Source organism: Melanerpes formicivorus, unplaced genomic scaffold, assembly GCF_026170545.1.
Source record: "Melanerpes formicivorus ecotype bairdi unplaced genomic scaffold, bMelFor1.0.p_v2 SCAF_58, whole genome shotgun sequence".
Classification (NCBI taxonomy): Eukaryota; Metazoa; Chordata; class Aves; order Piciformes; family Picidae; genus Melanerpes; species Melanerpes formicivorus.
In genome coordinates, this window is record NW_027142410.1 from 4,100,490 (window position 1) to 4,122,268 (window position 21,779).

The 21,779-nt window shown below is 52.2% G+C and overlaps 2 protein-coding genes across 3 annotated transcripts; one reads left to right on the forward strand and one right to left on the reverse strand.

Moving 5' to 3' along the window:
* Positions 1 to 722: 722 nt before the first annotated feature.
* On the reverse strand, positions 723 to 14,657 carry LOC137452815 (phospholipase ABHD3-like). Its single transcript, XM_068161588.1, has 3 exons — positions 14,395 to 14,657; positions 14,145 to 14,310; positions 723 to 2,773 (listed from the first exon to the last, which is right to left on the reverse strand). The coding sequence occupies exons 1-3, from the start codon at positions 14,542 to 14,544 to the stop codon at positions 2,595 to 2,597; spliced, it is 495 nt and encodes a 164-aa protein (XP_068017689.1). The 5' UTR covers positions 14,545 to 14,657; the 3' UTR covers positions 723 to 2,594.
* A 2,482-nt stretch (positions 14,658 to 17,139) lies between these two features.
* On the forward strand, positions 17,140 to 20,469 carry LOC137452719 (protein FAM180B-like). 2 transcript variants are annotated; one of them, XM_068161367.1, is made up of 4 exons: positions 17,140 to 17,279; positions 18,773 to 18,852; positions 19,343 to 19,573; positions 19,759 to 20,469. In XM_068161367.1, exons 1-4 carry the CDS (start codon positions 17,162 to 17,164, stop codon positions 19,975 to 19,977), a joined length of 648 nt encoding a protein of 215 aa, XP_068017468.1. In that variant the 5' UTR covers positions 17,140 to 17,161; the 3' UTR covers positions 19,978 to 20,469. The 2 variants fall into 2 exon arrangements, with proteins under 2 accessions (XP_068017468.1, XP_068017469.1); XM_068161368.1 differs by having other exon boundaries at positions 19,343 to 19,870.
* The last annotated feature ends 1,310 nt before the right edge of the window (positions 20,470 to 21,779 follow it).

Genomic DNA, 21,779 nt, shown 5'->3' on the forward strand with positions numbered 1-21,779 from the left:
TTGCACCTCCCTGGCTTGGAGTTGCACCTCCCTGGCTGGGTGGACACTGAGAGTACATGAAAAGCCCAATCCAGACCCTCTGAGTTTGCACTGTTTTGAGTAAGGGTCACCTTCTCCACTTTGGCTCTCTGGTGAGACTCTGCACAAGGACCTTACACAGCAATAAGATTGATGGCACCTCTGGGGAGCTTGTCAGCCCCCTGCAAGGACTGAGGCGAGTGTCTGCTTTGCATCTTTCAGGAAATCTGACTGGGAAAAGCTTGAAGCTGCCCACAGTAAAATGTGATGGTGGCCACTTTGCACACAGTGCTTTGGCAAAGCATCTTGTGGATATAGACTCCAGCACAGGAGGCTCCACCTCAACATGAGGAGGAAATTCTTGACTGTGAGGGTCCCAGAGCCCTGGAGCAGGCTGCCCAGAGAGGTTGTGGAGTCTCCTTCTCTGGAGCCTTTCCAGCCCCATCTGGATGTGTTCCTGTGTGACCTGTGCTGGATTCTATGGTGCTGCTCTGGCTGGGGGGTTGGACTGGAAGATCTCCAGAGGTTCCTTCCAACCTCTGACATCCTGTCAGCTGTCATCTTCCCAAAGGGGGTGTAAGGAAAACCACTTTCCACTGGGGACAACCCCACACTCCCCCCAAACTTTATAGCTTTAGAGAGGAATGTCTGTAGGGGACTGTTGGCCCTAAGTGAAAGAAGACAGTGCCAAGGGGCAGCAGCTCTGCCATTAACCACGTTACTTTTATTGGAACAGGAAGGTCTGTTTTAAATGTCAGTGGTTTTACCTTTATTAAACACTGGGTGCTGCCCCCAGACAGCTTTACAAGTACAATGCTCAATACACTGTTTATTGCTCCTTGGGTGTGGATCAACATAAAACCTGGGAATGAATGCAAGAACAAGTAAGGCACCCGACTGACAGACTGCTCCCATGGCCTGCAGCTACATGCTCAGCATTCTGCTTTGCTTTCACAACTGCTCATCCCCACAACCAAGGGAAAAAAACCCACATCAGACTTTGTCATCTGGGCAAGGGACAGTGAGAAGCCAGAACCTGAAAGCCCTTTCTGATTGACTACCTGACAGAAGCTCTCCTGTGCCATGCCCCAATTTCTGTTTCTGAAGTGGTTTTGTTCTTCCTTTGCTGTTCCTAGGAAATGCCTTGCAGGAGGACTGCCCAGGTGCTGCCTGAGCCTGAAGTCCTGACTTGCTGTTTTGTCCACACTTCCTTGTGCTGACCCTGCTCAAAAGGGAAGAATAAAACTGCAGAGGCACGTTTGCTGCCTCCTCCTGCGTGCCCGGGCCCAAAGCAGCGCTCAGCACAAGGTGGGAGCTCCACAGAAGCTGCTGAAATGCCTTTAGGATTTAATAAGCTCTCTCTGAGGCCTTCCCAACCCTTTCAGAACACTTTCTGTCCAAATGGCCTCTTCCCTCCGTGCTCAGCTTTGCTCTTCTGCAGGGCTGAGGACAGCAGCAGGGCTGAGGACAGCAGCAGGGCTGAGGACAGCAGCAGGGCCTCGGCCAGCCCCAGGGCAACCAGCAGGGCAGAAATCACTTTGCAAAGGCTGCAGTGAGTGACAAGCTCTTGCTGCAGTGCTGACAAATGATCAGGCAGAGGGACGAGGCTCCCACCTCCAACCCAGCTCTCTTTGAGCAGCTGGCTACATTCTCTTCAGAAATGAGCTGCAACAACAGCAGAGACAAAGGGCTGGATCCCTTTTTCTTTTCCTTTAATGTGAAGCAGATGATATCAGCATTCCCTGCTGGCCCAGTGCTTATTCTTGACAGCTGAAACACTCTGGCAGGATAATATGAACACAGGAGGGAGAATCCTCAGGCTGCAGAGTGTGTCACACTACACCCAGCTGGGGAATGCAAGATGCCTGTTAATGACAGAGGTGTTACAGTACCGGTTAAGATGAACCTGTTGGTTACATGTAAACACTAGAAATCAGCTGTTTGAAACCCCACCACCTAAGACAAGGATGACACTGGCAGAGTTGAAAACCCAACAGCTAGCCCTAACTAGGAATACTCTTGGAGCAGAACAGCAAAAGCAGGTTTCAGGCTAATGCTCTGGAAAAGCCATGCTGACATTTGGACTTCTTTTAAGAACCAGATCTCCCCTCCCTGTGCTCCTTGCTTCTCTTGTCGCCATCGCCCCAGGTGTTCACCCCCTCAGGGGTGGGCCAACTCCCACTGCCTAGGTGTGCCAAGAGAATCTATTGCTATTGCTGAGTGCTGCCATTCCAGCAGTAAAAGCCATCTACATTAAGTCTCCTACATGTGCACTGCTTGAAACTACAAGGCTGAGGACTTAGCATCTGTCTGCTTGTTGCTTTTGGTTAGGTGCAGCTCGATGGGTGCAGGATGCTCTTTCACTTAAGGTCATTCTTAGTAAGGCATATTAAAAATAAATACAAAAGTGACAACAGAATCTTTTAGTTCCTTGCTACAAAATCTTAGGCAAAAAATATTTTTGCATGTAGTAATGGACTTCATCCATTTGCTGGCTTACAGGAGTTAAAATCTCTGCATTAAGCTGAACTGCCCCTGTCAGAACGTGCCCCCCGGGCTAGAGTAGTGGTCCAAAGCTACATGCTAAAGATTTTGTTCCCATGCTCAAACACAGCCTGCACAAACTGCTTGAAGACTCTGTCCATGTAAGTGCACTTCCTGGGCCAGATCCCTTCCAGGAACCCAATGTGGCCTCCACAGGACGTCAGCACCAGAGCCACGTTGGCGTTTTGTTTGGCAGCTTCCACCGGGATGGCTGAAAAGGAGAGGGGGAAAGGTGTGAGTCCTCCTGCTCCTCTGAGACAGCAGCCACTGAAGAGCTGCTCCTCAGTGTGTCTCATATTATGGATGATGAAATGTGCACAACAGTATCACACACTTCACTGCCTGGGAAAGAACAACCTCATGGAGGAGGGGAGGGGAGGGGGAGGGGAGAGGAGAGGAGAGGAGAGAGGAGAGGAGAGGAGAGAGAGGAGAGGAGAGGAGAGGAGAGGAGAGGAGAGGAGAGGAGAGGAGAGGAGAGGAGAGGAGAGGAGAGGAAGAGGAGAGAGAGAGGAGAGGAGAGGAGGAGAGGAGAGGAGAGGAGAGGAGAGGAGAAGGGAGGGGAGGGGAGGGGAGGGGAGGGGAGGGGAGGGGAGGAGAGGAGAGGAGAGGAGAGGAGAGGAGAGGAGAGGAGAGGAGAGGAGAGGAGAGGAGAGGAGAGGAGAGGAGAGGAGAGGAGAGGAGAGGAGAGGAGAGGAGAGGAGAGGAGAGGAGAGGAGAGGAGAGGAGAGGAGAGGAGAGGAGAGAGAGGGAGAGGAGAGGAGAGGAGAGGAGGAGAGGAGAGGAGAGGAGAGGAGAGGAGAGGAGAGGAGAGGAGAGGAGAGGAGAGGAGAGGAGAGGAGAGGAGAGGAGAGGAGAGGAGAGGAGAGGAGAGGAGAGGAGAGGAGAGGAGAGGAGAGGAGAGGAGAGGAGAGGAGAGGAGAGGAGAGGAGAGGAGAGGAGAGGAGAGGAGAGGAGAGAGGACCTGACCTAAAGATCATCAAGTCTAACCTACCATCCAACACCACCTAATCAACTAACCCATGGCACCCAGCACCCTGTCAAGTCTCCTCCTGAACACCTCCAGGGATGGTGACTCCACTACCTCCCTGGGCAGCACATTCCAATGGGCAATCACTCTCTCTGTGTAGAACTTCCTCCTCACCTCCAGCCTAAACCTCCCCTGGCACAGCTTGAGACTGTGTCCTCTTGTCCTGGTGCTGCTTGCCTGGCAGAAGAGACCAACCTCCACCTGGCTACAGCCTCCCTTCAGGGAGTTGCAGAGAGCAAGAAGGTCTCCCCTGAGCCTCCTCTTCTCCAGGCTAAGCAAGCCCAGCTCCCTCAGCCTCTCCTCACAGGGCTGTGCTCCAGACCCCTCCCCAGCTTTGTTTGCCCTTCTCTGGACACCTTCCAGCAACTCAACATCTTTCCTAAACTGAGGAGCCCAGAACTGGTCACAGGACTCAAGGTGTGGCCTAAGCAGTGCTGAGTACAGGGGAAGAATAGGAATGGGGACTGACCTGCTGGAGAGCAATGAAGGGGAAAGGGACCTGGGGGTCCTGGTGGATGGGAGGATGACCATGAGCCAGCAATGTGCTCTGGTGGCCAAGAAGGCCAAGGGCAGCCTGGGCTGGGATTAGAAGGGCTGTGGGCAGCAGGTCAGAGAGGTTCTCCTGCCCCTCTACTCTGCCCTGCTGAGGCCACATCTGGAATCTCTTGTCCAGCTCTGGGCCACTCAGGTCAGGAAGGACCTCAGGGAACTGCTGAGAGAGTCCAGCACAGAGCCACAGAGCTGCTGAAGGCAGTGGAAGATCTTCCTCCTGAGGAGAGCCTGAGGGAGCTGAGGGCTCTGGAGCTTGGAGAGGAGGAGCCTGAGGGTGAGCTCCTTGCTGTTGCTAAAGCTGTGCAGGGTGAGTGCCCAGAGGTTGGAGCCAGGCTCTGCTGGGGGATGCCCAATGCCAGCACAAGGGGCAGTGGTGGAAGCTGAGGCAGAGGAAGTGCCATGGGAACAGGAGGAAGGATTTTTGCCCTGTGAGGTGACAGAGCCCTGGAGCAGGCTGCCCAGGGGGGTTGTGGAGTCTCCCTCTCTGGAGATATTCAACCCCAACCTGGATGTGTTCTGTGTGACCTGCCCTGGGTGATGCTGCTCTGGCAGGGGGTTGGCCTGGATGAGCTCTGGAGGTCCCTTCTGCAGGGCATTCCAGACACAAACCCTTTACTGTCACAGTAAGATTCATTCTGCATTTGGATACCAGCATTTAGTAAGTGTCTGATCCTTCACTAGGTGGAAGAAACTGTCCTTCTCACTGCCTTTACAGGCAGTCCTTGACTTACCCTTGGACCAGCTGCAGAAGTGCAGATCCTAGCTGCATCATCTGGGCCTCTGGAAGCACCACTGAGGCAAAAACTCGAAGGGGAAGCCAAGGATGTAAAAGCCTGGGGGCTGCCAGCCTGGGTGGGGAAGAGCCCAGCTGCCATCAAGAGATGCAGACCACAATGTGCTGTTTCTTGCCATCCAGCACAGGCATCATCTCCACCACCCAGACCCAGCAGGTGTCCATCTGGAGCTCTGGCTGTGTCCATCTGCCCAGCAGGCTCTGACCTGGCTTCCCCTGGAGCAGTGTTCAAGGACAGTGGCCACGAGTCCTGGCAGCCTCTGGCACCTGCATGGGAGCTTGCCCACTTCTCTGTACCCAGCCCCCTACACTCCTCTTCCCTCTGGTGGCACACTGACCATGTTCAACAGGATCCCAGTAGGGAAGTGGGGACCAGACTCAAGCCTGAGCTCCCCACTCCTGCTTTAGGCACTGAATCTTGCTTTCCACAGCCACTCTGCAGCTGTCTCCCTGGTGACTGAGGGGACTGAAGGATAGGCTTAAAGGCAAGGGTATGGGGAAGGGTGAGACAGGTCTGAGCTCCAGGAATCAGGGAGAACCTGAGAGCTCCATGGATCTGAATGGATCCAGGATCAGTTGCCCCTGGCTTGAGCACACTTCTTCTCTGGTTGAGATGGTGCAGAAACACACCAGTCAGTCCCTGCCACAGCATGCCAAGGTGTGGAAGAAACTGCTGCTAAGAAACTGCTCAGCTGGGGCTGTGGAAGGGAGAGGACAAGGAATGTCTCCTCTGCTGGGGAAGCCCTCACAAAGCTCACTGTGACCTCTGCCCAGCTGTCATTCTGAGGTTGCCAGGGCAGTGACACCTCTCAGATCTGTTTGCTGGTGGCTAATTATTGATTCCCAGACTGAGTGGCAACGCTGCAGCGGGTGCCACGTGCTGCCTGCCCCCACACAGCTACAGCAGCTCCCTCCTAGGCTGTTGGTTATCTTCTGTAGCAGGAGAGGTGTGAGCTACACACAGGTCTTCACAAACATCATCTTCCCCACCCTGAGGGTGTCTCTCCCTGTTCTCACTAACATGAGTCTGCACACAGTGCTGCCCTTGCCACCAGCTGCAGCGCTGTGCTGAGTGTGCAGGCAGTCATCTGCTTCCCTCTGCAGTCAGGACTTTGTGCAGGTGCCAAGCCTGACCTGCTGCTGCCTCTCTGCTCTTAGCTCCCCTGTGGAGCACAGGAGAGCCTGTCCTTGGCACAGTTGGCCTTGGTACAGTCAACACTTGTATGGTTCCTCCCCAGCAGAGTTTCTTGCTCTGCAGCTTCTCAGGAGGGCCCTGAATGTGTTGTGTCGCTCTCCAGTGCCAAAATGCAAATGCTGCCTGGCAGGGGTGGCAGTGCTCTGCTGCTCTGCTGCTCTGCTCAGGGCTGTTTCCAGGGACTCTCACAACACAACACATTGCACAAGAGAGCAGAGCAAACCCTGCAGTGTAGAGGGCTGGTGGATGGAGCAGGGGGGGTGATGCACTGCAGGACACAGGATGGTGTGCCACAGGCTGCTCCTGTTCATTGTTGTCCACATGTAACCTTGTACTTGTGTTTCTGTTGACCAAACTCTGCACTGCTGCCTGGCCAGCAGGCACAGGCCTGCTCCTGTGCACTCACCTCATTCCAAAGCATTTGTTGCATGCTCTTTGCAAACAGTGTTTTGCAGGGAGGAGCAAAGGAAAGCATCCATTGAGCATCAGCTTCAACAAGTCACTGCTGGCAGACTTCCTGCCCCATTGTTGGGTTCTCTTCTCCCTGTTCTTCACACTCTTACCCTAAGTGTTAGCCCCCTAGCCCTTCCCTGCCCAGCTGGTCCCTCCAGACAACTTCACCCAGCTGTGCTCTTTACATAATAGGATGGAAAATAACAGAAATGGTCCAGAGGCTTCAATATAAAGTCCAGCTGGGCTCCAGCCATGCACTCCTTTGGCTCAGTGACTCAGGAGGGAGCTGCCGTGGTACCCAGTGTCAAGGGCAGGCTTTGACCTTGGGCTCAAAGCAGTTGGCTAAGTGTTAGGGGAGTGAAGTGCAGCCTGATACACTGCTTAAAGTCACTGTGGAGAAGAAGGCCACTTCAGGTGGAAAGTGAAACGTGCCACTGACCATGAAGGCTGCCACTCCATCTGCCTGATTTACTGCTCACACTCACAGGGGAGGGCTGCCTTGGCTCTGCCAGCTCTTTCCCAAAGCAGTGGCTCATGTCCATCAGTGAGAGCAAGAGAGGCAGCCTGCAGCCTTTGTTTCCATTAGTGTGGGCCAAGATGAGGATTGCATTCCAGAACCTGCCTACAGATCAATCAGCTGCCAAGCTCTGAGAGCAAAGGGCACCAAAGGGCTGCTTAAGAGGAGGAGCAGCCACACTGCTTCAGGGAAGTGTCTCTTTAGGTCCATGCTGTGCAGTAACTAAGCTGACTGGGGTTTGCATTCCCTAAGCTCTGCTGTAGGAAGCTGGATGTGGCTGGCTTCAGAAAGGATGTTTAACCACAAAGGAATTCTGGAACAGCCTTCTCCCTAAGGAGTTCTGGAACAGCCTTCTCCCTAATGACTTCTCCAGGCCTGTTTCCCAGCTGCTGGAAACTACAGCTCTCTGCAACAGAGGTGAGGAGGAGCCTAGAGGCTGGTAGGTATTGCTGGGACAGATGAAGTCTGAGATGACAGAGCCAGTCCCCAAAGCTGGCAAAAGGCTGGGGTCTGGTTGAGAAGCAGTTCTGTGGCTTTGGATCCATGGTACAGTTTTGAGTGGAAACTGCCTCTGGTTGCCAGAGCCTTGCACATGTCCACACAGAACAACCCAGCCAGTTGCCAGCACACAGTCACCTCCCAGACTAGCACCAGCCCATCATGTGTGCTAACATGAAGCAGCTGCACCAGTGTGGAGATGAATGAACTGCAGTGACAGCAGCAAGCAGCTGCTCACCAGGGAGCCCTGTGCCTGCTGCCAGCACGAGGGTCACACTGAGGGTGCAAGGCACAGAGAGGAGCAGCCCAGGGCAGGCAGACAGAACAGAGCCATGCTGTTAGCTGCCAATCAGCTCATCCTGGCCCTCCCTCAGGTAAGCTTTGTCACCAGGGGGACAAGGGTTGATGGCCAGCAGCATTACTCTGTGAACAGGGAATAAATTACTGCTCACCACCCAAACACCTGCCTGGAGAAAGGCTGCTGAGGGTCAGAGTTAGAGCACAGACATTACAACCAGCTCTGACACCTCTTGTTTCACGTGCCTCATGGTGTTCTACCTCACCTGCCCTGCACTGCAGGGCTTTTAGGGCATCTGAGGAGAGAGGAGAAAGTTCTTCACTGAGAGAGTCATTGGCCACTGGAATGTGCTGCCCAGGGAGGTGGTGGAGTCCCCATCCCTAGAGGTGTTCAAGAGGGGATTGGATGTGGCACTTGGTGCCATGGTTTAGTAGTCATGAGGTCTTGGGTTACAGGTTGGACTGGATGATCTTTGAGATCTCTTCCAACCTTATTGGTTCTGTGATAGGTTTGATGCTTAATCTCAGACAAGAGACTTCTCCTGTACTCCACTGTTCACCAAGAGTGAGGTTTCTCATAAAAACCAGCTTCAAGGGAGGAAACATCTGCCACAACTGCACTCTAGGGGACTCAGGTCTTTTGGCTAGTCAAACTACACAGCCACGGAAGTCCTGAGGCTGGACGACATCCCTTGAGAATCTCTGGTCAAACTTCCCTGCTCAACCTAGATGCCCAGCCAAGAGTGCATCCAAGCAGGTTTTGAGTCTCTCCATAGATAGAGAACCCCCCCCAGGCTCTCCATGCCAGTGCCTGACCACTCTCACAACAAAAAGCTCTTTTCTTGTGTTCAGACTGAATTTTGTGGCTGGCTCTTGAGAGCTGGAGGTTGTGTTCCACAATGGAGCATGTCCAGGGAAGGGCAACAAGGCTGGGGAGGGGTCTGGAGCACAGCCCTGGGAGGAGAGGCTGAGGGAGCTGGGGTTGCTTAGCCTGGAGAAGAGGAGGCTCAGGGGAGACCTTCTTGCTCTCTCCAACTACCTGAAGGGAGGTTGGAGCCAGGTGGGGGTTGGTCTCTTCTCCCAGGCAAGCAGCACCAGAACAAGAGGACACAGTCTCAAGCTGTGCCAGGGGAGGTTTAGACTGGAGGGGAGGAGAAAGTTCTTCCCTGAGAGAGTTGTTGGCCATTGGGATGTGCTGCCCAGGGAGGTGGTGGAGTCCCCATCCCTGGAGGTGTTCAAGAGGGGATTGGATGTGGCACTTGGTGCCATGGTTTAGTCATGAGGTCTGTGGTGCCAGGTTGGACTGGATGATCTTTGAGGTCTCTTCCAACCTTATTGGTTCTATGATAGGTTCTTCACATAGATTGTCCATTGGGATGTGCTGCCCAGGGAGGTGGTGGAGTCCCCATCCCTGGAGGTGTTTAAGGAGAGCCTGGCTGAGGCACTTGGTGCCATGGTTGAGTTGATTAGATGGGGCTGGACTCAGTGATCTCAAAGGTCTTTTCCAACCTGGTTAATTCTATTCCAATTAAGAGACAAGGGGATGGAGTATCTGCAGTGGCTTTGATCTAGCTAACAAAGGTCCCAGTTCCAGGGACCACAGGCTGGGAAAGGTTAGCAGATCCTGCAGGGCCAGAGGCACCCTGCCTGGCCACTGCTGTTGCTCCTGGTGCTCATTAGCTAGCTTGCTCCTGCCACAGTCACTACTCTGCTTCAGAACAGAAACCACAGAGCTGAAGCTGAATATAGAGGTGAAGCCACTGTTAAAGACACTTAACAGCAGAAGCCTGGCAGAGCAGAGCAGTCACCTTGCAGCACTGGGGGGAAAGTCATCCCCAGGGTCATAAGACCTACAAAAGTTTATCTTCAGACTCAGATTTTGTCTTTGGGCACAGACTTTAGGGTCCCATCCCCTCTCATCTCCAGGACATGGTAACATACACTGCCTTGGGTTGGAAAGGACCTTAAAGGTCACCCAGTTCCAACTCCCTGCCATGGGCAAGGACACCTCCCACCAGCCCAGCTTGCTCAAGGCCTCATCCAGCCTGGCCTTCAACATTTCCAGGCCTGAAGCCTCCACAGCTTCTCTGGGCAACCTGTTCCAGTGCCTCCCCACCCTCATGGGGAAGAATTGCTGCCCAATGGCCAATCTAAATCCAGCTTCTTCCAGTGTGAAGCCATCTCCCCTCATGCTGTCCCTCCAGGCTTTTGTCCCTCCAGCTCTCCTGAGCCCTCCTCAGGTACTGGAAGGCTGCTCCAAGGTTTCCCCAGGGCCATCTCTTCTCCAGGCTGAACAGCCCCAGCTCTCAGCCTGACCCCAGAGGGGAGGTTCTTCCACCCTTGGATCATCTTTGTGGCCTCCTCTGGACCCTCTCCCACAGTTCCATGTGCCTCTTGTGCTGGGGGTTCCAGAGCTGGAGCTCTGCTGGGTGCTCCTGACAGAGACAGCAATTAGCCAATTTCAAGGGACAAACCCCAAAGGCAGAGAGGCCAGGAAAATCCAGAGGGGCTCACTCTGTCCAGGAAGTCCCTGACCTGCTGAAGGTGCATGCAGCATTCTGGAAGATTATTGCTGTTCAAGCTGTGTTTTGGCCCAGGTAGCTGACAGGTAGCTTGGCTGATCCAGACTCATCATCTTTAACTTTAGAATATTTAGAATAAACCAAAGCAGGTTGGAAGAGACCTTCAAGATCATCGTGTCCAACCCATCAACCAATCCAACCCACCCAAACAGCTAACCCATGGCACCAAGCACCCCAGCAAGCCTCCTCCTGAACACCTCCAGTGATGGGGACTCCACCACCTCCCCAGGCAGCCCATCCCAATGGGCAATCACTCTCTCTGTATAGAACTTCTTCCTAACCTCCAACCTAAACCTCCCCTGGCGCAGCCTGAGACTGTGTCCTCTTGTTCTGGTGCTGGCTGCCTGGGAGAAGAGACTTTGTATTAGGGCAAACCAGTCTGAGCAGGTGGCTGCCAGCTCCTCCTGCTCATGCACAGATGCTTGTTGTTGAAGAGCAGATGCAGCCAGGCTGTTTCCAGCTCTCTCCAGTGGAGTGGCCTGTGCTCTCCTTGGCACACCTGCCTCTCACAGCTCCCCACACTGTGGGCTCCAAGGCATGTGCCTGCTTCTGCAGGTGCAGGAGCTCTGGGCACAGATGAACAGTGCACACACAGAGCCTCTTCCAATCCCTTCCTCCCATTGCTGTTCTAATCCAGTTCCCTCCTCACTTTGGTTTCGTGACTCAGTCTACAAGAATCTCACTTGACTCATGGTGGCAGAAGAAAATGTCCCTGAAAGAAACCCTATGGAGGTGTCAAGTGCTCCCTGCTGAAGCCTGCCCCCTCCAGCTCTCCCTGAGCTCTCCCTGCTCAGACACTGTGCCCCACACACAGGCTGCAGGAGCAGGCATCTTTGGCTGAAGCAGTCAGCCACAAGGGTTTGATCTTCAGATCAAAAGCAAAATGAGGATAAAGATCAGGAGTTTGGCAGAAAAAGGGAAGGGAAGAGAGGGTTGGAGAGGGTCAGAGAGGGTCGGAGTGGAGAGGGTCGGAGAGGGTCAGAGAGGGTTAGAGAGGGTCAGAGAGGAGAGGGTCGGAGAGGAGAGGGTCGGAGAGGGTTGGAGAGGAGAGGTTCGGAGGGGAGAGGGTCGGAGGGCAGAGGTGAGGTTCAGAGAGGTTCAGAGAGGTTTGGAGAGGTGAGGTTCAGAGAGGTTCAGAGAGGTTTGGAGAGGTGAGGTTCAGAGAGGTTCAGAGAGGAGAGGTTCAGAGAGGTTCGGAGAGGAGGGGTTCAGAGAGGAGAGGTTCGGAGAGGAGAGAAGAGGTTTGGAGAGGAGAGGAGAGGTTTGGAGAGGAGAGGTTTGCAGAGGAGAGGAGAGGAGAGGAGAGGTTCAGAGAGGTTCGGAGAGGAGAGGGTCGGAGGCTTCAGCCTGTCACTAGCTGATTTTGCTGCTTCATCTCCTACTTAGGTTTTTAATCTCAACAAGGCTCCTTCTGAGAGCTCACCTGGTGTAGATCTCTTCCCTTACCCCAGGCTTAGCACTACAGCTAAGCAACATTTGTTCTTTTCATTGTCAGATGCTGGAAGTGGCAGTGAAGCACAAGCAACTCCCAGACATTCTTTGAAGGGCCTGGACTGAAAAATGGCAGCACAATAATTGCTTGTTTCACTTCCACTGCACTCTGCAGAGCAGACATCTGCACCCATGCTGCTCAGCACAGACTCTCTTCATCCTTGGTGAGGAGACACTGGGGCTTCTGAGAGCATATCACATCTGATACCTTCCTTAGAGAGAGAGAGGACACACCCCACCTGCACATTTCTTTATTTTCACAGATTCATAGAATAGTTTGGGTTAGAAGGGACCTTAAGGATCCAGTGCCAACCCCCTGCCATGGGCAGGGACACCTCCCACCAGCACAGCTTGCTCAAGGCCTCATCCAGCCTGGCCTTGAACACCTCCAAGGAGGAGGCAGCCACAGCCTCCCTGGGCAGCCTGTGCCAGAGTCTCACCACCCTCACTGCAAAGAATTTCTTCCTCATCTCCAGTCTGAATCTCCCCTCTCCCAGCTCAAAGCCATTGTTCCTCATCCTGGCACTCCCAGCCCTTGTCACCAGTCCCTCCCCAGCTCTCCTGGAGCCCTTCAGGTACTGGAAGGCTGCTCTGAGGTCTCCCCAGAGCCTTCTCTTCTGCAGGCTGAACTCTCCCAGCCTGTCCCCACAGGGGAGGTTTTGCAGCCCTCTGATCACCCCTCATGGCCTCCTCTGGAGCCTCTCCAGCAGCTCCAGGTCCTTCTTGTGCTGGGGGCCCCCAGAGCTGGAGGCAGTGCTGCAGGTGGGGGCTGAGCAGAGCAGAGCAGAGGGGCAGAATCCCCTCCCTGTGCTGTGCTCTCCCTGCTCTGGCTGCAGCTCAGCACCTCAGCTGGCTCTGGGCTGCCAGGGACCAGTGCTGGCTCCTGGGGAGTTTTCAATCAGCTGACACCCCCAAGGTCTTCTCCTGCAGGCTGCTCTCCAGCCCCTCCTCACCCAGCCTATACTTGTACACACTTCACACTGCAGCAGGCAGTGCAATACTTACAGTACTTACTGAACTGCAACTAACTTGGGGCTTTTAGACAAAGGCTTTTAGAAACTCAGCATCTTGGAAGCTTTTAGCTCTGTGTCAGGGAAGGTTGCAGTTGGCCAACATTTCAAAGTTGGGTGGTGGAGAAGGGCAGGAAACACTGACAGGCAGATTGATAGCCAACAAGTGGGCAGCACAGTCTTAGGAAACTATGGAGGCTGTCTTTGGAGCAGAGGGAGCAAAAATAGGAGCCAGAGCTAACAGGGAACAGGGTGGGTGAACAGCCCAACTCTCCCAGCCTGTGCCCACAGGGGAGGCTCTCCAGCCTCTGGTCATTTTCATGACCTCCTCTGGAAGAGGAGCTGCTCCAGCAGCTCCATGTCCCTCTTATGCTGGGGGCACCAGGACTGGAGGCAGTGCTGCAGGTAGGGTCTCACATGTCTTCTCATGGCCATTGAGTGCTGTGTCCAGTTCTGGGCCCCTCGGTTTAAGAAGGACATTGAGACACTTGAAGGTGTCCAGAGAAGGGCAACAAGGCTGGGGAGAGGCCTTGAGCACAGCCCTGTGAGGAGAGGCTGAGGAGCTGGGGTTGCTTAGCCTGGAGAAGAGGAGGCTCAGGGGAGACCTCATTGCCCTCTACAACTACCTGAAAGGTGGTTGTAGCCGGGAAGGGGTTGGCTTCTTCTCCCAGGAAACCAGCACCAGAACAAGAGGACACAGTCTCAAGCTGTGCAGGGGAGGTTTAGACTCGAGGTGAGGAGGAAGTTCTTCACTGAGAGAGTTGTTGGCCATTGGAATGTGCTGCCCAGTGAGGTGGTGGAGTCCCCATCCCTGGAGGTGTTCAAGAGGGGATTGGATGTGGGCACTTGGTGCCATGGTCTAGTCATGAGGTCTGTGGTGCCAGGTTGGACTCGATGATCCTCGAGGTCCTTTCCAACCTTAGTTATACTGTGATACTGATTGGCCACTCCAGCTGCTTCTGCATTGTGGTCTCTGTCAGCAGCTGGTTTGTCTCTTACTCTGTCAGTAAACTGCAAGACTGATCCATCCCCAGAGGGTCTGATTCTATGCACAAGCAACACCTAAAGACACCTCCACCCCTAAGTTTAGGAAGGAACTGAGAGCCATGCCATTTGTCTTAATGATTGCACAGACAGATAGATGTATTCTTAAGTGGCTAAACTTACCATGGCCTGGTGAGAAGACATCATCCACAGAGTTCAGACACAGCACCGGGATCCCTACGGACTTGAGCTTGCGGCACGGGCTGGCGTCTTCGTAGTAATCATCAATTGTAGGGTAGCCAAACATGACTGAGGTGAATTGCTTGTCAAATTCCCTTACAGTTCTAGCCTGAAGGACAGAAGGCAGACAGGGAACTATGTCAGCACCTGGGAAGCAGCAGCCAGCCAGAGCAGAAGCAGCACTGTCACATACCTTCATCACCAGGTCCATGTCAAATAACTGCTCCAGCATTTGGCGATGCCTAAAAAGCAAGAGAGAAAACTTGGAGGCCTTGGGTGCTGCTACATAACCAGATGGAGAAGAACTCTGCCTCACAGGCAAACCATTCCCTAACAAGAACATGCCTGGCTTTCATTTTCTGTCATATTAAAAACCTGTCTGGACCCCAAGAGCAGAAGAATTGCTCACTCACACACAGAGGCCAGCAGCAGCTGAATCTGCATGAGCCACAAGAGAGGTGCCCCTGAGAAGAGAACTCAGTGTTTGGGCACACAAAATGCAGGCTGATTTTGTAAAGCAAAGGCTGAAGCAGTCCTTTCCTTGCAGCCCCATCCTCTTTAATATCTTCATTGATGATCTGGATGAGGGCATTGAGTCCATCAGCAGTAAATTTGCAGATGACATCAAGCTGGGGACAGAAGTTGATCTGCTGGAGGGTAGAGAGGCTCTGCAGAGGGACCTGGACAGGCTGGACAGATGGGCAGAGGCCAAGGGCAGGAGATTGAACACATCCAAGTGCCAGGTCCTGCACATTGGCCACAACAACCCCAGGCAGTGCTACAGGCTGGGGGCAGAGTGGCTGAGAGCAGCCAGGCAGAGAGGGACCTGGGGGTGCTGGGTGATGGTAGGCTGAACATGAGCCTGCAGTGTGCCCAGGGGGCCAAGAGGGCCAAGGGCATCCTGGCCTGCATCAAGAACAGTGTGGCCAGCAGGAGCAGGGAGGTCATTCTGCCCCTGTACACTGCACTGGTTAGGCCACACCTTGAGTCCTGTGTCCAGTTCTGGGCCCCTCAGGTTAGGAAGGAGGTTGACTTGCTGGAAGGTGTCCAGAGAAGGGCAAAAAAGTTGGTGAGGAGCTTGGAGCACAGCCCTGTGAGGAGAGGCTGAGGGAGCTGGGGTTGCTTAGCCTGGAGAAGAGGAGACTCAGGGGGGACCTTATTGCTGTCTACAACTACCTGAAGGGAGGTTGTAGCCAGGAGGGCGTTGGTCTCTTCTCCCAGGCAATCAGCACCAGAACAAGAGGACACAGTCTCAAGCTGCACCAGAAGTTTAGGCTGGAGGTGAGGAGAAAGTTCTTCACAGAGAGAGTTGTTGGCCATTGGAATGTGCTGCCTAGGGAGGTGGTGGAGTCACCATCCCTGGAGGTGTTCAAAAAAGGGATTGGATGTGGCACTTGGTGCCATGATTTAGTAGGCATGAGGTGTTGGGTGACAGGTTGGACTTGATGATCTTTGAGGTCTTTTCCAACCTTATTGATTCTATGATTCTCCCACAGCCTTGTAAGCATGGGCTTCTTAAATTCTTGGTTTGGTTTGGGTTTAATTTATTTCAGGCCACTGTGGCTGGCAGTGTTTGGGATGTGACTCAGGCAGTGTTCTCCAGTGAAAATTAGTACCATTTGCCACTCACCTCAGAAGTTACAGCTCTATGGGAAGGATGAAGGAGAAGGGAACACAAATCAGCAGAATACAACTTTTAGTTCCACTTTGGATCTGCCATCAATTGAGCTGATCGAATTGGAAATGCGCTTCTTCCTACACCACGTTCCACAGCTGGTTCTGTTTCCTGTTGCAGTGGCTCTTTTTGCATGCAGATGCCTATTTCACAAGAGAGAAGAGTTCCTGGCACCACTTCTGTTACTGTGAAAGTTCTTTATACAGCACATTTTCCCCCACATTCTCCCTCCCCCATCCCAGGTTGCTTGAAGCACCATGCCAAGACTCATGGTCTGTGTATCATAAACAGGAGCTATTTCCCAGTGCAGTAAATCAAAAGACTGGTGGTAGCAGAAGCAGAAGGAAAACTGCCATTTAAACATAATGTTTGTGCAGAGGGAGAATGTGATTGACATAACATCAAGAGATCTTGGACACAATGCCCTGTATAGCAGTGGAGGTTCTGTTAGGTTACAGTCAGTGCTTCACTCCTCCTTCCCTCAAGGTCGTTTTCCTTACCTTCAGTAACTTGAACCTCACCTTCCATGGGAGCTATGTATGTCCTTCCTTCCCTTCTTTCCTCAGTCTTCTCATCTTCCTCTTCTAAGCACCTGTCAGACAGACCCAGCCTGGGGACTGTTGTGTCCCCATGTTCTGATGCTCATTGTCACGCAGAAATCTTGTCACAGGAGATGATGAGGAGGTGGTAAAGCCTGGGTGGCTTTGATCCTTGCTGTTTTCTAGGCCCATATAGCAAGTTGTCCCTCTGGGAGGTTTGATACAGAACTGAACAAGTGACGTCTCTTCTGCCTGCTTGTGTATTTTGGCAGCTGCTGCCACTCCATGACTCCATGCAGACTGCTGGCCTTATTTGTTTGTGATGTTTCAGAATTGTTTGCAGATTTTCAAGCTCAGGAAAGCTGGAAATGAGCCGGAAATGAGCTGGAAATGAGCTGAGCAGAAGTGTTGTGGAGGTATGATAGAGGTACTGTGTGAAAGCAGAAGGGACTAGGAGGTTCTCCTTTCTTCAGGGGCAGTCCTGTGTAGTGAAATTTCTTGCAACTAATAGCTTCCCCTAACAAACTGCAAGGCAAAATCAGTTTTTGGAAATTAAGCTTAAGCAGTTCTGCCAAAAACGTCACAGTAGTCTTCCAAGTTTCCAAAATATGATGGAAAATATCCTTCGGGGTCAGCAAGTTGAACTGCAAGCCCTCCCTGGGGCTGGAAACAGAAATACAGAGAGGTGGATCAGATCCAAGAGAGGCTGCTGGGACCAGAAGTAGCGAGGGCAGACACGGCAGCAAATGGCTCTGGCATCCCGCAGGCAGGGCCCACGGCAGAGTGTCTGGGCTGCCATGGCCAGGGCACGGCTTGGCAACTGGCTGATCCTCTGCGTGCTTGCTGGGTCCCAGAGGCTGACAGGTAGGAAGTACACCTGCTAGTGAGGCAGCTGCTGGGCTTGGCACGGGTCCCTGAAATTCCAGCAGCACACTTCTGCTCCTTCAGCTCTGGTCCAAGGTGTCTGCTCGCTGTGCTGGCAGGGATAGAGCTTGAGTACCATGGGGGGCTGTCTGCTGTAGGAGGCACTTGTACCTGCTCACAGGGATAAAGACCTGATGCTGGCTTTGGTGGCGGAGGGGGGGGTTTTCTTAGATCTCTATTGAAAAAGTCTGTTCCTGCAATACTCTCTGGAGACTTTCAAGACCTGTCTGGATGCATTCCTGTGTGACCTGCACTAGATTCTATGGTCCTGCTCTGGCAGGGGGGTTGAACTTGAAGATCTCCAGAGGTCCCTTCCAACCCCTAACATCCTGTGATCATGTAATATGGTTTGTAGATTTTCTAGATTTTTTTGGGGGGAAAACACCCCTCCATCCTGTTGAATGACTAAATAAGTAAGGGACAATGTCCCTATCTCCAGAGAATATTTACATTATTAGTTCAATACATTATTTGCTATGCTTTGCTTGGTTTTTGTTTTACGCTACTCAAAAAACTAACTCTGCATATATTTATGAGGCGGTTACTCATAACAGCAGTTTGGCAGCTGTTCAACACATGCACTGACTTTGCAGTTGACATCTATGGAGGAGAAGGAAAGAGCAGCTACATCCCTGCTTACATTCCAAAGGCACAGCTGGCTTGGACCAGGGTGCCTACAGCTGTGTGGAGAAACCCCCCTCAGCAACCACTGTGTGTGGGGCGGAGTGGCGGTGAGAGTCTTGAGGCAGCTCAGGCATCACGCTGAGATGCTTTAATCAAGGGTGGGAAGCTGATAGTGGGGCTTGCAGTAATCATCACACATACAGTGTTAAATCTTTTCCCTACTTTTTTTAAGCACCTTCTGACCTTAACTCTGGAGCACTCGACAGAACTTCTCCCTCTTTTTGATAAGAAAAGCCTTCATCCATATAAAAATAATTTAAAAAGGAGTGTCAGCGAGTTTATTATTTATCCAAACTTTTCCCATTTCATGTTTCCTGACCTGAAGGATGAGTCTGTAAGAAGTAAAGAGGGTCTTGGCTATGCTGACCAACATGGAGAATGGAGGGATGCAGCCTCTCCTTCACCAGGAGGCTGCAAAGACCCACCCAGTCCCTCAGTTCAAACCCATCTATGCATGGCATGAGGGGCTTCTTTGCTGCCTGTCAAAGCAAGAACCTTTGCTGCCCTACACTTTATCTCAGGACTAAATGCCATCATATCCAAAACTGACACTTGCCTCCCTTAACCACTTCTGTTTCTCTTTAAAAGCTTGTTTTGCTCACCAAAATCCCGTGGTCAGTATCTGTCATGTTTGGCAAGCTGTGAGTGGCAGCTCACAAATACTGAAGAAGTTACTGAGAACCAAATGACAAAAATAAACAGGAAGGGCAATGGTCTTGTGCTATCACACACTGCCTGATGTCTTGCAGATGAACATCCGCACAGAAGGGACAGCACCGTCACCAGCATACCCCATCATGGTCCAGAGGACGCTGACATCATGTTAGAGGTCTCTGCAGTGTTGGGGGCCCCCAGGTCAAGGCACTGTTAGCAGGCAGGCTCTCATGTGCTTGCACATAAAAGCTCACTCGTTCTGCCTGTTCTCATCCCTGCCGGCTTTTGGGAGTGCCTGGAAAACACCCTGGCAGTGACTGAATTGTGTTTGTGCTCCCTCCAACTGAAGGGTGCAGCTGAAGGGAGCTCACACCCTGCAGCCATGGCAGCCTGGCCAGGAAGCCACTGCAAGAAGGACTGCAGTAAGAGAGGCAGGGTGGGAGGCAGGAGTGGAGAGGTGCCATGGGGAAATGGGTGTGGGGCTGGTCAGAACAGGGGTGTGGGGCGGGCGCAGGGGCAGACAGAGCAGGACTGGGTGGGCTGTGGGCAGCAAGTCAGGCAGCAGCCCGAGATCTGGTAGTGCTTGCAGATGGCTTCACAGCTCGTTGCTCACTGGCAGAGGTTTGTGCCAGGCCTCCCGTGCACGTGCTGCTCTTCTCTTCCAGATGCTCTGGGGAGGACTGGACGTGCAGGCCAATGAGAAGATCCAGCTGCAGGATGAGGAGCTGGCCTCCCTCCGCCCGGTGCGGCGGCTCATGCACATTTTAGAGGATGAAGTTCCCAAAACACCGCCAGAGGTGGAGCAGCATCTGAGATACTATTCGGTGACTGATGCCCCCTTGCCTGCGATGCAGTTTGACCGCCTTCTTCTCACCAGCGTTTACTGTGCCTACCAGGTTCGCTCTGAGCAGGGTCTGGATAAAAATCTCTGGATTAGTCTTTTCTCTCAGCTGGTGGATGAAATCTTTCGTGACCTGTGCAAGGGGCTCTGCCCTGCAAATACCACCCTCCTCCTGGCCTCCTGGCCATGGCAGGAGAAACCTTCATATTTGGCATCCCTGAAACATTCCTATCGTTCTAGCCCGTCCAGGACCAAGAGAGAGACGTAACAAGGGCAGCTACTGCAGGAAAGGACACACCTGACTGCAGCTGCATTCCTGGTTACTTGGGATACCTTCCACATTATCCAGGACTCTATAGAAATACATCATCACCTTCTGTCTTGCTTTCTGCATTGCACTATCATCCGTCTAAGGTTACTCAAGCTTTTATTTTTAGACAAAATAGGACAAAACTATAAAATGTGCTTGACCCTTTATTGGTTTTCTTCCTGTTTCTCAGGCGGGCTGTGCTGAAGGGGGCAGTGTTGCTCAGATGTTCTCTGTTGCCGATGGTTATTGGGGAGATGCCCTGGCAGATTTTCCCAGGATGATACACTGCTGCCCTAGCTGACTTCATTTCAGACAATTCAGCCCAGCCTCCTTATACTCCCCTTGGTGGTTTCCACCAAATGTGGGTTCTTGTCTCCTCTCCAGTAACCAGCTAAGCAGATTTTGTTGTGTTTCATGATATAGGTCACATTTCCTTTCAGCTTTTTGCTCACGTGGCATCACATTTTATGTATCCACAGTAATTTCCACCTCATGTATTCATTCTCCTTTTAAAAAGCATCTTGAAAAATGTAGGTATTCCATGAAGTTTTTAAGTGTTTGCATATCATATTTACAGATCTGCACTGCTTTGTGCCCATTGTCACTTTGGAATATGCTTTCATAAATCTCATTTAAATTCCTAGGCATTGTGACCTAGTTATTTCCTCAGCAGTTTTTGTACAGCTATGGCACTATACAAGTCAAATGCAATAAACACCCGCCCTCTCCCCTCAAAATCAGAAAGAGGATTACTTGACAGAAAGGGATCATTAGCCTTTCTCTCTCTTATAGTATCATAGTATCAGTCAGGGTTGGAAGGCACCACAAGGATCACCTAGTTCCAACCCCCCTGCCATGGGCAGGGACACCCCACACTAGATCAGCCTGGTCAGAGCCTCATCCAGCCTGCTCTTAAACACCTCCAGGGATGGGGCCTCGACCACCTCCCTGGACAACCCATTTCAGGGCTTCACCACTCTCATGGGGAAGAACCTCTTCCTCACATCCAGCCTGAATCTCCCTGCCTCCAGCTTCATTCCATTCCCCCTAGTCCTAGCACTACCTGAGATCCTGAGAAGTCCTTCCCCAGCCTTCCTGTAGGCCCCCTTCAGATACTGGAAGGCCACAATTAGGTCACCTTGGAGCCTTCTCCTCTCCAGACTGAACAGCCCCAACTCCTTCAGTCTGTCCTCATAGGAGAGGTGTTCATCCTCGTGGCCCTTCTCTGGACACCTTCCAGCACCTCCACATCCCTCTTGTAATAGGGGCTCCAGAACTGGATGCAGTTCTCCTACACATTAAATTGTGGAATTAAATACATCTAATTATCTGCTCAGGAAAGTTTGGGGTTTATTTTTGTTTTGTTTCTACTAGCCTTCCCACTGCCATTACAGGTACATTATTTATGAACATTCATAGCATATGCTTAGATGATGGGATCCATAATGCCCTTTCTATGAATACACTCCTAATTTTCCATGCTCAGTCAAGGAGGCAGGTGTGACTTTCAAAGTGGGAACTGCTAGCATTTCACCTAGTTCATATTTTTCCAAGTTGCCACTGCCCAGCAGATGAGGAGGTAAAGTGGTGAGGCAGAAATAAGAAGCAAGTTGCCACAGATAATGGTTTTAGAGGTCAGGGTAGGGCTGTGACAGAAGATAGATTTACACAGTTCATAAAGAAGCTGCTTTGTTGCTTGTGTTTGCTGGGGTTTGGTTGGTTGGTTTTCCCCAAAGGCTGTAGGAATGAAGATTAGCACTCTATTTGAAATGTAACTCCTGGCAAATATGTGTTACACCTAATGTTCTTCTATTCTCATGCTGCTTTTTTACACACCTCTAATCTCCACCCTTCATCCTTTTCCCAAATACATTCCCATCATTTGGTATCTAGGATAGGTATGGAGTGACAGAGGCAGGGAGGCTGCAGACAAGCCTTGCTTCTCATAAGA